The sequence below is a fragment of the Ischnura elegans genome, chromosome 12, assembly GCF_921293095.1.
Source record: "Ischnura elegans chromosome 12, ioIscEleg1.1, whole genome shotgun sequence".
NCBI lineage: Eukaryota > Metazoa > Arthropoda > Insecta > Odonata > Coenagrionidae > Ischnura > Ischnura elegans.
In genome coordinates, this window is record NC_060257.1 from 44,973,088 (window position 1) to 44,988,873 (window position 15,786).

Genomic DNA, 15,786 nt, shown 5'->3' on the forward strand with positions numbered 1-15,786 from the left:
CACTTTACCACCGCAGACATGTTTGATTTTCAACAGATATCCGTCACGTAGCGTGGGCCGACTATGTTGTTGCGGACGCCTTGTCCCGGATTGAAGAAGTTACTCGTGCAATTGATTTTGAGGCACTAGGCCATTCCCAGGAGACTGATGAGGAACTGGCCTCCCTTCTCAACTCCCAGACAGCTTTAATCCTCAATAAAGTGCCAATCCCCGGATGCAGTGTGTAATTAATTCGTGATACATCAACATCAAACGTTCGACCGTATGACACACCAGCTTTCCGCCGCCAAGCATTCAATTCAATCCATAACCTTGCACACCCTGGAGTGAGAGCCACCACCAAATTAGCGACTACTCGTTTTTTGTGTCCATCGATAAACAAAGATTGCCGTCAGTGGGCTCGTTCGTGCATCCCCTGCCAGCGATCCAAAATAACACAGCACGTCTCCTCACCCCTTTCTGATTTCACTCTACCAGGAAGGAGATTTGAACATGTCCATATTGATCTAATTGGTTCCCTTCCCATCTGCCGTGATTATCCCAACTGCCTCACATGTGAAGACAGCTTTACACGGTGGCCTGAGGCCATTCCTGTGGAGGACATCTCCACCGAAACCCTGGCACATACCTTCCTTCGGGATTGGTCGTCATGCTTCAGCATGCCTCAGCAAATCACCACGGACCAAGGCAGGCAATTTGAGAGTGCCCTTTTCCACCAGCTCTCCAAATAGCTGGTGCAGTCCACTTGAGGACATCAGCATATCATCCGGCAGCAAACAGGATGGTGGAGCGCTTCCACCGCCAATTAAAATCTGTCATCCGCTGCCACAACACGCAGCAGAACATACCCTGCCTATCGGCCACCCTAAGAGACGCATCCGTTTCCCTCAGCATCTTTTGGACTACCAACTCAAACCTTTTCCAATTTTTCTTCCTCCAAAAGTTGCCAATTTTCCGCTTTTTTCTTTCTTTTCCCTTTTTTTTCTTCTCCACACTGGGGTAACTCACTACCAGGGGGGTGATGTGGCAGAGCTCTTAGTTTCAAGTGCTATCACCAAGGCCAGCCACCTGACTGAGGTTGTTCCGCTGGGACCCTGAGGTCCCTGCTGTCACCAATAGGGTATGCGGAAGCTAGCGCCAGGGAGGCGCCGCGAGAGATAGATGCTGATGAAACTGTAACGGAGAAGGACATCCCCACTGAGAGATATAGAACAACTGTATCGATTACCATCGTAATAAACGTGGTTGAATTTATTTCTGTTTAATTTATTGAAGTGAGGTTAATTACTGGAGTATCCCATACCGCTTCAATTATATTAATTCAAATTAGTGCTTAGTTTACTCAAGATGGTATTAATTATGCTGTTAAATGTGGTATGATTGAAAAAAAGTTGAGTGCTCAATGTTGGTATTGTGACTGTAAAAATTGTCAGTTTTGGAACAGGAGGGTGCCAAAGATTTCTAGGCAGGGGGTGTGCTAGGATACGTCCCGGTGGCCCAGCACAGGCCTAGATCACAGGGGTAATGAACCCCCAAATTTTATCGAAAATATTTAATCTTTATTAGTTTAATAGTTTTTTATTCTTGTAGAGGAGTAAAGGGAGTGTATATGCAAATGAATGGCTACAAGCCGGTGCGGTCTGGCTATAGTTTGGCTGGTCGGCAATCGCTGAGGGCCCTGAGCTTAGGTGGCCCACACAGCACTTGTGTCTATCGTGAAGCATGTATGGAAGGTGAAATATAAAGGACCTAGATAACTTAAAATCAAAGTATTTTTGCAATTATAAAGTTCAAAGTTTTTATTTGTTGCTTTATTTACAATCAGTATAGAAAGATTGCATTAAAAAATGAATAAAATAAAGGTGTCAGAAGATAAAAGATAACCTGATGTTTTTTTGAAAGGGTTATTCTAAAAGGATTTTTTTCTTGATTTCAGTGCAGTTTCAAGGAGAAAATTCAGTAAATGAATAATAAAACCATAATAATTAATCAAATTTTATTTTCTGTGAAAATCTCACTTTTCATGGTATTTTTTCTTACAAAATTGCTAATTTTTATTAACCTTTATCTGGTATTTAAGAGACAGAATAGGGTAAAATCCTCTTCCAGGCATGCAATTTCCTAAAATTTTCCAGGTAAGGGCTCCATCATGATCCCCTGCCAAGGGACCCCGTTCACCCCAGACCGTCCCTGGTAGTACTCCCTACCAAGGGCGGATTCAGGATTTTTTCTGCGGGAGGACACAAGGGTCTGAAGATTAAAAAAAAAGATACAACAATTACTATACGAAATATTCTCCTTATTTTAATACGAAAGTTATGAATGTGAAATTAAATGAGTGATGCTCCATAATGCACAAAACAAAATGGTCGTAATGATAACCTTATTAAAACCTTTTGTCTATTTTTTTAGTGTCTGGAGGGCATGTGCCCCCATAGCAGTACAGAAAAAATCTCAAGGGGGGTGCAAAAGATATCTTGAACTACAGGCATCCCCCGAGTTACGTATGTCTCGACTTACGTAAATCCGTACTTACGTAAGCGATAACCGTATTTCAAATGATTACGTTAATTTTCGAATGCGAGCACGAAGAAGTAGATATTCGCTCATACAACCTATGGTAGAAAAAATATCGAATAGTTATAGAGTTTTTCAAGTGCTAAAAATAACAAAGTGACCCATTTTTGTCATTCCTCGAAGGAAATTTCATTAATTTCTGTAGAAAAATCGCTTATAAATCCCAAGTCAGCAATCAACGTGAAAATTTGCAGTTCTAGCGATGGATGTGGTGGCGTATGTGGTTGCTCTCATTCCTGTATGATACAACTTGTTATACAGCAATCTCTGAAGCGCCAACGCAAAGGTTCGACTTACGTAAATTTTGACTTACGCATAGTCTGCCGGAACGCATCTCTTATGTAACTCGGGGGATGCCTGTACTTTAATCGTAATGAAAAATAATCAACTTACATTCAAAGTTTAAGAAAGTTTTATATGAACTGGTTATACACATATGTATATAAGACAATGCCATCTTGTGACATAAAAAAGTTACAATTATGGTTCAGGAATGTTTGGCAATGAAGGCGGCCCAGCAAGGGGGGAACGTGCCTCCTGAATCCCCTCTAGCATCCGTCACTGATGTGCCCTGAGCCTGCACCCCCCAACCTCCCTACTGTAAAGGCCTGGTTACACGATACATTAACACGTAGGTACCGGTTAATGTCTAAATGTATGAATGCGAGAATGAACACCAAAATGCACTGTGTAACCACCCAACTTGTGCGAATGCATGCACAGAAAATAGAACCTGTTCTAATTTGGTTCATGCATTCGTACATGTTCCGTTATGGTCCACTAAAATCATTCACACAAACGTACATTAGCTTGTGTGTGTTAATGTAGCGTGTAACCAGGCCTTAAAAACACTTCTTTCTTCCGGGAGGTATTCCATACTCCCTGAACTGAGGTCACGACCCCCCCAAAATTTGATGCTGAATCTGCCTTTGTAACTGCTACACTACTGCCGCCCTTAATTTTCATTTGAGTATCATTCATATGAAACTACGAGGGCCGTTCGGAAAGAAACCTCTGATTTTTATATGTACATAAAACACTGAAGTAGATTTACAAAATTTATTATTTATATCTTAAAACTATGACTATTCTCTATTTTTCAACATAATTTCCATGGAAATTTAGGCACTCATCATACCTATAAACTAACTTTGAAATCCCTACTGCAAAAAAATCTTTCACCTGTGCCTTGAGTCATCAGGTGACCACATCTTCCAGCTCTTTATCGTCCTCAAATTGCTAGGAGCAAAGCAATTTGTATGCATATACCCATTCATATGCATTTTATATATATATATTCATATGCATAAACCCAATCCAGAACAACTCCTTCACTCATACTGTTTGGGCCATACACAGCATACACAGCTCACTAAGAACTGCTGCTGCCGAATATCGTAGAACTGCAAACAATCCAATAACAGCACACACTTGGCAGAAATTTCGATTGCAGCACACATTTTGACAAGCTCCTAAAAAACAACTAGCAATCAATCAACCTTCAATCTATGCAATGGTGGTTGGCGTAACATGGTGGAACTCCTTCATGATGGACAAAGGTTAAGAAAAAGACTTTGCTGTTCCACAAAATAAAATATATTTGCGACCAGTTTCGATGATACGCTGTATCGAAACCGGTCGCAATTCACACATGCTCATAGATGCACCTCGGGACTCCTAATTTCTGAGCTTTCCCAACCTGATCCTTAGACTGAGGCTAGTGGTAGGAGCAACACCCTGGAGTCACCAATTAAATTTTATTCAATTCTAGTTGCAAGCCTCAGTTCTGATTTAAGTATACCGGGACTAGCCACAGTGATAACTAAATCTACTCTACAGAGTCGCTCGCAATGCACAAATCGTGCGAAAAATCCACAGAGGAAAAGCATTCACTTTGACCGGGATTCAAACCCGTATCCCTCGATTTCCGGCCGAGTGCTTTAGCCAGTTAAGCTACCGAGAAGTCAATCTCCCTTGTGGATATTTGTGGACTATATACCACTCCATGTGTGTAAAAAATTGCACTCAATTTATAAGATGGTCTGCTTTGTTAGTGTTAAGTTCTCATACACTCTCACTCAACCAATGCTCAATAAAAACGTGGGAGTGGATTCATTTTATCACCAAAGAAACTAGTAGTATTTTATATTTACCTCTCCAAGCAGCAAGACCTTGAAATCTTTAGAGCAGGCTTTGGGTTGGCAGAGATTTTCAACCTCAGCTTGAGCATTTCTAGCTCCCTTTTTTTATGTCTCTCAAAGAAACCAGCCTATAAATAATTTTATTTGCCTCATTAATCATTTTTAATTTAAATATTATAAAATTAATTTCCATTGCAAGGTCTCACCTTAGCTTGAAAGTATTTATTATTACCTTAAAGAGAACTAAAATTATAAGAAATAATGCCATAATTCCTCCTGAAATAGTGACTAGGAGAATCCATATGTCGAATTCGGCTTCTTCATATTTAGCAAAAAACGCTGTTGAAACATTTACATAATCCGGCCTGTAAAAGAATTGATTTGGTTATGTTAAGGAAGTACAAGTATGGCATTTTTAATAATAACATGCAGAGAAGGTCATACATCAGGTATATAGCCGGGATCCAAGCAGCAATCAATATCCCAGCAACATCCAGTCAACATTTTCAGCGTTAACATATGGCGTCTCTACAATATCCTCATTAATCCAATTATCATTGTATGGTTATCTGTCAAATATCCAAAGGACCCACTAAACAATGTTGCAGGGATGTCCAACAGTGGACTTATCGTAACATCTCTTAGATATCTTCACAACATATGATGAGTAGATAATGGACGTGTTTATTATGGTTTTTGGTAACCCACGTACATACAGGCAAAACATTTGTGCTCTTCAATTCTATATGGAACATATGCTACCAATGAATACTGTTTGGACCAACAATTTTTTAATATTACGGGTAGTACAACTTGGATATCTATGAAACGCCATTTTTACAACTCATTTTGGATGCTACAAATGGGATGTCTAAGTAATTTGGTCAAAATATCCATTGTGTGATAACAACAGGTTTTGGATTTATCAACCTTATTTTTATATCCAATGGATATTGTCTACTGCTTGGGTCATAAGTCAAATTTAGGTAGTGTATACTAATACGTACAAAAACTTGTTTTGCTTTTAAATGCATAGTTCCACAATTTTGCATAAATCTCTCAATAAAGTGGTCTAAATACCAAGGGAATGTGTTCACTTTTGGAATTTAAAGGGAACTGTTGATTTGAATTAGACTTAGCCCTTCCGAAAATAAATTTCTGGCTACATGCCTGCATAGAATGTAATTATCCTGCTATTGTTTAATGCATAAGGTACATTAACTCACTCATGAATGGCTGGCTGATATAAGGAAGGTATCTCTTCAGCAGTTATTGCACCAAATGAATGCAGTATCATCAGATCTTTTCCATCTAGTAATTTTTCTGTGAATAAAATTTATTCTTTTCCACCATACATCATTTCATAATAACTTAAAACAATCCCAAACTTATTACATAATTACTAATATTTCCCAGTTAAGCATATTTGAATCATTTGGTAAGAAAAAGTGAGACAGATGTTGACCCACCTGCAATAGCTGGGTAAAGTTCCATTGGAATAGTTATGACTGCCCTTGTTACGGTTACATGCATGGGGCCAACGACACAATAGAGTATTGTGCACTTGAAGGTAGGCTTTGTGCAATCTGCATGAAATGCTTGGCTTAATGGCAGAGGACTAAGCTGAATGTTGCCATCCTCTTCTTCTTCTTCTTCAATATATTCCAACTGTCTCTTTTTTCTGGCTTTACCATGATAATTTTCCATCATCATTTGGTGTTCACCTGACGTGAGGATGAGGATTGGTAATGAGTCAACTGCACAAAGAAAATTAATCAATGTATATCCTTCACCTTCTTATAGCCAACCTACTTTAAGGGGAATGTGCAAAGACTGCCAAGCTGTATTCAGGAAGTTTGCAGTATGTATTTCACGTTTTTAATTAGTATTTGTAGCAATAAATTTATTATTATTTATTTATTTATCAAACCTCTTTCACTTAAATTTGTTTTCTGAATATCATGCTCTCATCCTCAATTTATTTTCTGTGGTTCTTTTTAAATTGAATGGTAGATAATGAGATGATATTTTGTAGTAACCAATATAGAAGAGGGAATTAAAATGTGATTATAATTATTATTATTCATTGAGAATACAGCTGTTGCTACTTGTATAAAATCCTTCCAATGCATCATATTTCATGAAATTAGAGTTCTCTATGCCAGGCAGGCTGCTAGGAATTAAGGCCAGGAGGGGTTTTAAGTGCAACTAATACCGGGGGTATAGAATACCTGCCAGGGTAAGCGGGAGGTGCGTGTGCCCTTCCTCTGAAAATGTTTAAGTCACATGGTGCAAAATGGTGAGTTTTACTGCTTACTGAGGGATATTTTATTAAAACTTACACTATTCTATAAGTAATATTTATCCAATTAAGTATTATGGATTGAATTTATAAGTTTCTCTGATCTATGGGGGGAGGTTATATCCCCCAAAAACCCCCTCTCGCTGCGCCACTGCTTTATGCACATTATGGATGTTTTAGCATTGTTAAATTTCAAAATATTTATATTGTTCCCTTAAATAGTGATAAAATTATTATGAAAATCTGATGATGAGCTACACTCCTCATTGCGTGATTTGGCATTGGAAGTTCATGACGAGTTAGACTCGTCATTTCAGTGCAAGGGGTTAATGGGTCCAGAAATTTCTCCAATGCTTTAGATATGCTTGGGGGGCAAAAAAATGAGAGGATTATGCGACCTAAATGTTATTTTTAGAAAGGAAACAAAATAATGATAGAATTCATATTAATATAATACGGTGTACACCCATGTCTCGTATAGCGCAAGGGATGCGTTCCTTGGGGTCTTTGCGCTATACGAATTTGCGTTATACGAGAGCGTTTTAACATAGGGAAGATAGGGATGCGTTCCTGGTAGCATAGGTCTTGGGTATTGAATTTCCTCTAAAACATCTATATTCCCATAAAAAGCCTTAGAAAACATTATTTCTATAAATATTTATAGTTAAAAACATCTTTAAAGATAGTATTCACGCATTCAAAGACTTTTATTCACGTTAAAAAAAATTCTTACGTGCTTTCGAAATTCCGTCCTGTCGTGCGGGTGGGCTAACATCTGCTATCTCAGGGGATCGTAATGCGTTGCCGGCAGTTGATGATTTTTCAAACTAGTCTAAAAACAACTATTGTGTCACCCAGGCCCTTTTGTCGCTCATCGAAATGACAGGAAAATGCAACTTTAAATGCCGTTTCAAAGCTAGCGGAGTTTATGAATGATAAATCATTTTAATTTTAAGTCCTCCGAGTCATTAGCAGCTACGTGAAACAGTCTTTAAATGCCTTGAAACCTGACCCAGGTTTTCCTTCCCTGAAAATGAATGAACGAGAATGCATTCTTTTCCAAAAGAATATCGTCTCGTCAACACTAGATCTAGTTGAGGGGGAAAGGAGCCACTTTCAATAACAGCTTGGAGTTCATCAGAAAATGTTGTGGTGGCTGCGCTATCAACACTTGCAGATTCACCAGCTGATATCGCCGCACTGAAAATACCTACTTGCCGTTTAAATTCTGGAACCAACCGGAGCTTTCACTTAATGTCTCGGAGCGATTACCACTCTCGTCTTTTTGTACTGATTCACCATGAACTTTCCGTATGTGTAGACCGCTTGGTTGAAGTTGGTGCGGCTGAGGTCACTGATATTTTAGCTTCGTCTTTATTCAGAATAAGGCATCGTGAGTTTAAACTTCCGCGCAATATCGCTTTGACGCTCTCCATTTTCAATGCAATTGACCTCTCTCAAGTCCTCTTCTAGGTTAATGGTTTTTCTTGATAAATTCTTGATTTTTCTACACGCATTCCTATTTTTTGCCATATTCTCTTGGTTTTTACCCTGTATGGCTCTATCTAAATCACCTTCTTCTGCTGAACTGTATTCCTGAGACGCAGAAGGGCTATGACTGCGGGGAGGGAACGAAGCCATTGTGTTTAAGACTCTATAGCGGACCCTTTTATGTGTTGATGTTATTCATGCGCAACTCGGTCACCGCTCCGTGAATACCGATGACCTTGAAGGCTTTAGCGTAGACGCTCTACCTGGAAGTCAATCGCCCGGTAACCTACGACGGCAAAAATACGTCTCAAACCGTATTGCTGAAAAAAAACTCATTTCCACTAGCCCCACGCTTAATTAACGATCTAAATTATTTATTACCATTCTGTTAAGGAGACGAGATAAATCTTCGGTAGGCCGGCTATCTAGACCCAATGACGAGTAATACTTTTGGCAATTGCGCAGCAATGAATTTCGATTAATATATAAACAAAAAAGAAGATTTGAGGAAAGAAATAATATTAATAAGCGTAAATTGATAGAAATTTCGTGTGTACTTAGCGCAAGTTCACGTTTTATCACGAGAGCGTTTAAGATTTTTGATTAGGCTACACTGCGTTGCAATGTTTCCCCGAGGGACGAATTTGCGCTATATCGAAATTGCGCTATACGAGACATGGGTGTACTAATATATAGGTCTGAGGAAGTTTTTGTATATCCAGAAAACCCGATGTATTGGACCACCAGCAGTAAAGAAACTTCGTGGCTTTGCAGACCAAATAAATACATAGGTACATATATGCTATTGGATTCATGTATGTATTTGACATACTTATTCAAATTGCGAATGAACAGGGATGGCTACATCAATCAAGAGAGAAAATGATGAATGCTGGCCTCGTTAAATCTATGAATATGAGTATTCTAATCCAATGGCTCCTCATTCCTCTACATTTTTTATATTTCCTCTCTCATTAATGTAAAAAATTGCATTTCTTAACAAAAAAAATTGAACAGTTGAGGACCTCAAATCCGGAAAGCTTGGGACCAAAAGGTTTCTGGATTACTGATTTTTCTGGATTTCTGGTCTTGAGGGCCTTCCCAAAGATATTTCCTATATTTAATAACTCCTCTTTGATTTAAAGTAGGACAGGTGAATTCTCCGTTTCTCTAAGTCATATTATCAAGGAGAGTGAAGCTGATGACTTGTTTCATCACTTGTATTTTTCCATAGTGAAGGGTGTGCATGCGGTCACTCATGACACATCTAAAGGTTGAGTTGAGGGTTGAGTGAAGGTCCCAAAGAGTGGGCCTGATCCCTTGTTAATCTGCATCCCAAGGGGTAGGGACATGCCTGATTTTATTGCTTGGGATGTGGTCACTCCCCATCCCCTGTGTTGGGAATAGGTCACATTTATTCTTTTCCATTTGAAAAACTTTGCTGGCTATAGCCAACAATAGGCATGCAAGGGTAATATCTGGGTATTAACCATTGCCTTTATAACAGAAATTAATAAAAATTACCCACTATTTCTAGTGTTCTCCACTTTCACATGATGGTTTTCGTTGGTATGATTTTCAAAAGGAAGAAAATTTGAGTCATCTGATGAGTCATGTTCAGTTGAACACATGAGTGATGGGTACCCATTATAAGTCTGAAATATGTCAAATAAATCAAAATTATTCACCAACCTTTGCACTCCAAAAGGAAAAAATCATTAATTGATGAAATTAAATTAGGTATATTTGAATGTATACTTAACAACTCAAAGTCATGTGTATCACACAAAAATATGTGCTGACCTGAGGATGGTACACTTTCAGGAACTCTTTCCTCCCTGATGATGTTTCCACAGATGTAGGAACTTTGAAAATGAATCTAGCCAGATTTAATGGGCTGGGACCAAGGGTGTATGCCTGTTTGTAAATCAAGTAAATAGAGGTATGCATATAAAATTAAAACCATACATTTATTCAACACTGAGATAATCACATTGGACAAGATAAAAATTAAAATTATATTTTTATTGTACAAGGGCTGTACCAAAAGTAATCTCCATTTTTTTAAATAAAAAAACGCTAAAGTAGATTTGCAAAATTTATTATCCAATAGGGTAGTTTCCTTCATCAAAGAAAACAAAAGGCATTGATGGCGATTCGTTACCCACCATTAGTGTATTCATAATACACAAATTATTTGGTTTTTGAAATACCGGTTTAGACGAATGGCAAGGGTCAAATTTTATCCTCATTTGAAAAAGGCCAGATTGGCGCCCATGCGATTCCACTCCACGTGACGTCACAGGGACCTAGTTTCTACACGAGAGGATAGGAGTTATACATCGTCTGAGGTTACCAATGCATGCATGATGCACAGAGCTCAGGGAAACATGTCTTAGTAATCACCTATTAAAACTGGCTAAGGTCGGAAAGTTTTCTTCGCTTGATAAGGTATTAATAAACCTTTTTTAAGCCATGCGCTACCAGACAGGAAGGTACTCAGCTACCCGTTAGCATCCTGCGTCCTATCAGCGCTCAGAGCCTCAATCAAGGTCACCTACCAGGCGGGAGGGGGAACCAGAAATGCATCGCACGGACTTTTTCCCTTCATTCCTACTTACGCGTCGCGTTTTCGCGCGCTTGAAATTTTTCACTTTTCATTTGATCGCGAAAAATAGATATCGTCATTTAAAAATCTAAAAGCGTGAAATACGTACTCCAGGAGTAATAATCTTTCGATTTAGGCAATAAAAAAATAATAGGAAACCACCCTATTGTAAGAGTGCCCACTTCCCATTCCCGCATCGGCTCAGTTTCGCTCTCGGGGTCTCAGCAAATAGGGAGACTGAGTCACATTAAGACGAGGGTCTAATATCACAGTTTTAATACCATTAGCATGTTTAAAAATTTTGACTATGCTATTCGAAAGTATTTACTGATTTTCGAACTTGTAAAGTATGCATTTAGTCATCATTGTGATTTCAATTATTCATAATTAATGTTTAATTATATTTACCTCAGGTCTGTTTGAAATTGCATGCCATATTTGTAGGAGTAGATGATTTATCATTATTCATGTTCTACCCTAAATACTGTGATGAGTGTGTGTGTATACTATGTATACTTAGGTTTTATTGCTATGATTGATTGAGTAACTTCAAGATTTCATTTTTATGTCCTGATGTGTTATTTGCATGCTGTATTCGATTTGAAAATATTTCATCTATTTTGTAAAAGTTTATTATGTGATCTCTTGTGTATGCTGTAGTTATAGCTATGCGTGCTGACTAAACAGTGGCAGCACTACCCCCCTCCCCTTTTCACGTAGTGAGTAAATGGAGGTTACTTTCCAAGTAGCCCTCGTAATTGGTCGATTTATTTAAAATGAGAGTGCTCTTGAAATTAAACTTACTTCGTACACATGTTTAAACGGAATTATATCTTGCAGGGTATAGTTGTTTTTGTAAAAGTATACAGATTCTTGATACGATTTCCTGGAATAAAATATAAACCTTGTTTATTTTTATGTTTCAAATTTTTACAGAGTCAGCAAGCAATCTTAGTCTAAAACTTTGAAGCTAGACGTATTCACTGCCAAGGGTGGAAACCAGCACCTTTCTCATACGATTCTGTGAGTGAAAATAAAAATATATTATAGAAAGATTTTGGGTACTAGAGGGCTAATTTTAAGGGCCTCTATCTATCTGTAAGTGTAATGGGTGCTTTTTTTGTACCATACAGTGGCGGATACATATGGTGGGCGATGGGGGCACACGCCCCCCCTTGCGGGGCTGCCCACATTGCCTAACATTGCAGAACCACAATAATAACTTTTTTATACCATAAGATGGCATTGTATTGTATATGCATATTATTAGTTTAAATAAAACTTTGTTAAACTTTGCATGTGACTTAATAATTTGTAATTATGACAAAAGTAAAGGTAGCTAAATATGTATATCTTTTGCGCCCCCCTCTTGACTTTTTTCTGTTTCCTGTATTGGTACCATATCACATCTATACTATATGATAGTCATTTTGCTCATCACTCGTAATTGCAAAAGAGATGAATTTTCAAACATTTCCATGGATTGATATTATTATTTCTACGTATTTAATTGTTATAATAGGGTGGTTTCCTATATTTTTTTTATTGCCTAAATTGAAAGATTATTACTCCTGGAGTACGTATTTCATGCTTTTAGATTTTTAAATGACGGTATCTATTTTTCGCAATTAAATGAAAAGTGAAAATTTTCAAGCGCGCGAAAACGCGACGCCTAAGTATGAATGCTGGGAAATTTCTCCGTACGACGTATTTCTGGTCCCCAGTGCCGCCCTGTGAGGTGACCTTGAGGCGAGGCTTAGCGTTGATACGACGCAGGCTGCTAGCGGGTAGCTGAGTACCCTGCTGGCTGGTAGCGCTTGGCTTAAATAAGGATTATTAATACCTCATCAAACGAGGAAAACTTTCCGACCTTAGCCAGTTTTAATAAGTGATTATTAAGACATGTTTCCCTGAGCTCTGCGCCTCATGCATGCATTGGTAACCTCAGACGATGTATAACTCCTATCTTCTCCTATAGAAACTAGGTCCCTGTGACGTCACGTGGAGTGGCATCGCATGGGCGCCAATCTGACCCTTTTCAAATGAGGATAAAAATGGACCATTGCCATTCGTCTAAACCGGTATTTCTAAAACGAAATAATTTGTGTATTATGAATACACTAATGGTGGGTAACGAATCGCAATCAATACCTTTCGTTTTCTTTGATGAAGGAAACTACCCTATTACCTAGTTGTTTCCTGTGTGTCTTTATGGAATCAACTTGACATATTGAAAAGTAAGGAAAACTTTGTAATTCCACATAATAATATTTAATATACGGCCTAGGTTTTGACAAAGCATATGATACTGTGGTACAGATGCATAGGACAGATTCTCTGCCTTCTATGCATCATAATAGACGATGACATGCCACGTCGAAACCTGGGTCGTACAGTACATATTTTTATGTGGAATTACAAAGTTCTCTTAACTTTTCATCATAGATTTAATTGCTAAATTTAAATGGATAACTGATCGAAAAGAACATTTCATATAACATGACCTTACCCAGCAATAGATACATCTGAAATAGTCTGCAAGGGGATTACTAATTCTTTGTCATTATTCTCTGGGTGAAGATCTTCACCTGCAGAAGTTGTGATTATTTTATATACAAGTTTTTCTTGATTACTGGTTATATTCTTCATATCAAATGATAAATGTATGCGTCTCTGAAATTGGAAAGCAGTTGTGTGTATTAAATCATCAGGAAATAGATACTGTACAAAATATTCATTAAAAAAATAATGCAAGATGCTCCAGCATCTCATGATCTATATAATTATTGAATATAATTCTTAAAATATTCTTAAATAATAATATTAAAATAATTAGATAGAATTTGATTAGAAGCAAAATTGAATATCAGGCTCTGCACTTCCTTGAGATGGTAGTGCATATACTAATAATCATGAAAAAGTACATACATTTTTTCAGCTGATTGGAAAATTTAGCAAAATAAGAAAAGAACAACTAATGCAAATATCAAGACAATCTGTTAATATTGTTAATTGATTGATGTTAATAGTAAAAAAATTGTGAGAAAAAGTAAATATCTGAACTTACCCTTTCCTTCTTAGCCATGAGGTTACTTATGTCACACACCAGCAATGATGAAATGAACTTAGACCCAGATTTAGTGTAATCTTGACAGACTTGAGGTATGCTTCTGAGAGGAGTAATCTTGGGGTAAATAATCTTGGCTTTGACCAAACTTGCTGGCTCCTTATGGTTTATTATTACCACTGTCATGTTCATAAATTTTCTGGACCCAATAAGGAATGGAATCCTGGAATGAAGTCATTATCATTATTGTGGTGGCAATTTCTCCATAGATGACTCTTCTCAATTTTTTTATGCATAATATTGCTAAAAGAGCTCTCTTCAGAGCAGAGAAAGCACAAAGGACACTCAGCTAAGGCCTAGGGTGGATCCAGGATTTTTTCTGGGGGGAGGGCACACAGATCTGTCAGGCAAAAGGTCTTCTCATATTTGAGATTAAAAACAACATACAACATTTACTGTACGAAATGTTCTCTTTATTTTAATATGCAAGTTATTAACATGAAAACATTAATAAATTACATATATTATAATGACAGTTATCGATCCTCTTTCCCACTTGGGCACTGCTTTTTTTTTCGAGCGCTGACTAGTGAATGATCAATGACTGGCAAATCTGTCTTTTGACTCGGGTTCAAGACTAAAATGATTGAGGCTCCATGATACACAAAACAAAATGAATGTAATGATAACCATATTAAAAATCTTGTCAATATTTAAGTGTGTGGGGGGGGTCATGTATCCCCATAAATCTGCCCATGGCAATGGTAGCTAGATATTAAATCTTCCATTATTTTCTACCAGGATGGGTAGAATAGGTTAAAGACCCTTGTAATTCCCCCTGATCCTTTAATCCAGGGCCAGCAGGAAGGGCCCTACCCATTATGGGACTTAGGAAAGAAACATCGGATAATTTTGAGAAATTATTCCTTCAACCAAAATCTAAAAAACATATTAAAATGTTTTGTTTGTAATTTTTTTTTAATTTTACACCAAAAGTCAAGGAAATCGGTTGATATATGTACACCCACTATGGTTAAAATTCTTCCATGAATCTAATTTCTCAAATCCAGCCTCCAGAGATCATTGAGAGGATAATGGAAAGACATGTAGTGGCAGAACCCATAGAATTTATTTAATGTGCACTACCGCCAAAAGGCAGCACCACATGGAGGAAGACGAGTGGAGGACACTTGGTGCCTTAAAATAATGGGAATAGGGATTTGGCACCCTTAGCTGAAAGTAGCGTCCATGAATTCAGCAAAGGACCCTTACTGCTTGGGCACAATAAAAATTGTGTTGCAAAGTCCAGTGTGGTTTTAATGGATCATTATTAATGAGCAGATGACATTTAAACTTACATCACTCCAGATATTGTGATCAGGGTCTCAATGTCTGTTGTGCATATGTGGTCATCTCCACAGTTAAGTGGTTGAGGCAGCATATATATTGAGCTGTTCGGAAGTGCAGGGTCAGCCATTGGAGAATGTAGGATTCCACTTTCTGTCATTATAAATAAAAGTATATTTTTGTGCAATAGTTTTAGTTTTTATAATAGTAATAGTTTTATAAATAAAATCAAATAGCAAATTTAAATTGGAGG

The 15,786-nt window shown here is 37.7% G+C and overlaps 2 protein-coding genes across 2 annotated transcripts in view; both read right to left on the minus strand.

Annotated features, from left to right (window-relative positions):
* Window positions 1–1,998: 1,998 nt before the first annotated feature.
* Window positions 1,999–15,683, minus strand: LOC124169660 (integrin alpha-V-like). The gene is made up of 11 exons (XM_046548312.1): window positions 15,545–15,683; window positions 14,187–14,409; window positions 13,629–13,792; window positions 11,924–12,005; window positions 10,315–10,428; window positions 10,040–10,166; window positions 6,188–6,442; window positions 5,945–6,041; window positions 4,951–5,083; window positions 4,731–4,846; window positions 1,999–2,250 (listed from the first exon to the last, which is right to left on the minus strand). Exons 1-11 carry the CDS (start codon window positions 15,661–15,663, stop codon window positions 2,175–2,177), a joined length of 1,506 nt encoding a protein of 501 aa, XP_046404268.1. The 5' UTR covers window positions 15,664–15,683; the 3' UTR covers window positions 1,999–2,174.
* The window catches only part of LOC124169659 (integrin alpha-4-like), a 38,393-nt gene continuing 38,207 nt past the window's right edge, over window positions 15,601–15,786 (minus strand). Inside the window, exon 15 of the mRNA XM_046548311.1 lies at window positions 15,601–15,686. The gene's annotated coding sequence lies outside the window, so the exon portion shown is untranslated. The remainder of the gene's footprint in view (window positions 15,687–15,786) is intronic.

Bases quoted from the DNA above. Each gene is read 5' to 3' on its own strand.
- LOC124169660 (XM_046548312.1), bottom strand. From the start codon at position 15,663: ATGGCTGACCCTGCACTTCCGAACAGCTCAATATATATGCTGCCTCAA. The intron at 10,429-11,923 runs GTAAGTTTAATT...ATTTACAAACAG, and splicing joins CGTTTAAACATGTGTACGAA to GCATACACCCTTGGTCCCAG. The intron at 5,084-5,944 runs GTGAGTTAATGT...ATTCTTTTACAG, and splicing joins TATCAGCCAGCCATTCATGA to GCCGGATTATGTAAATGTTT.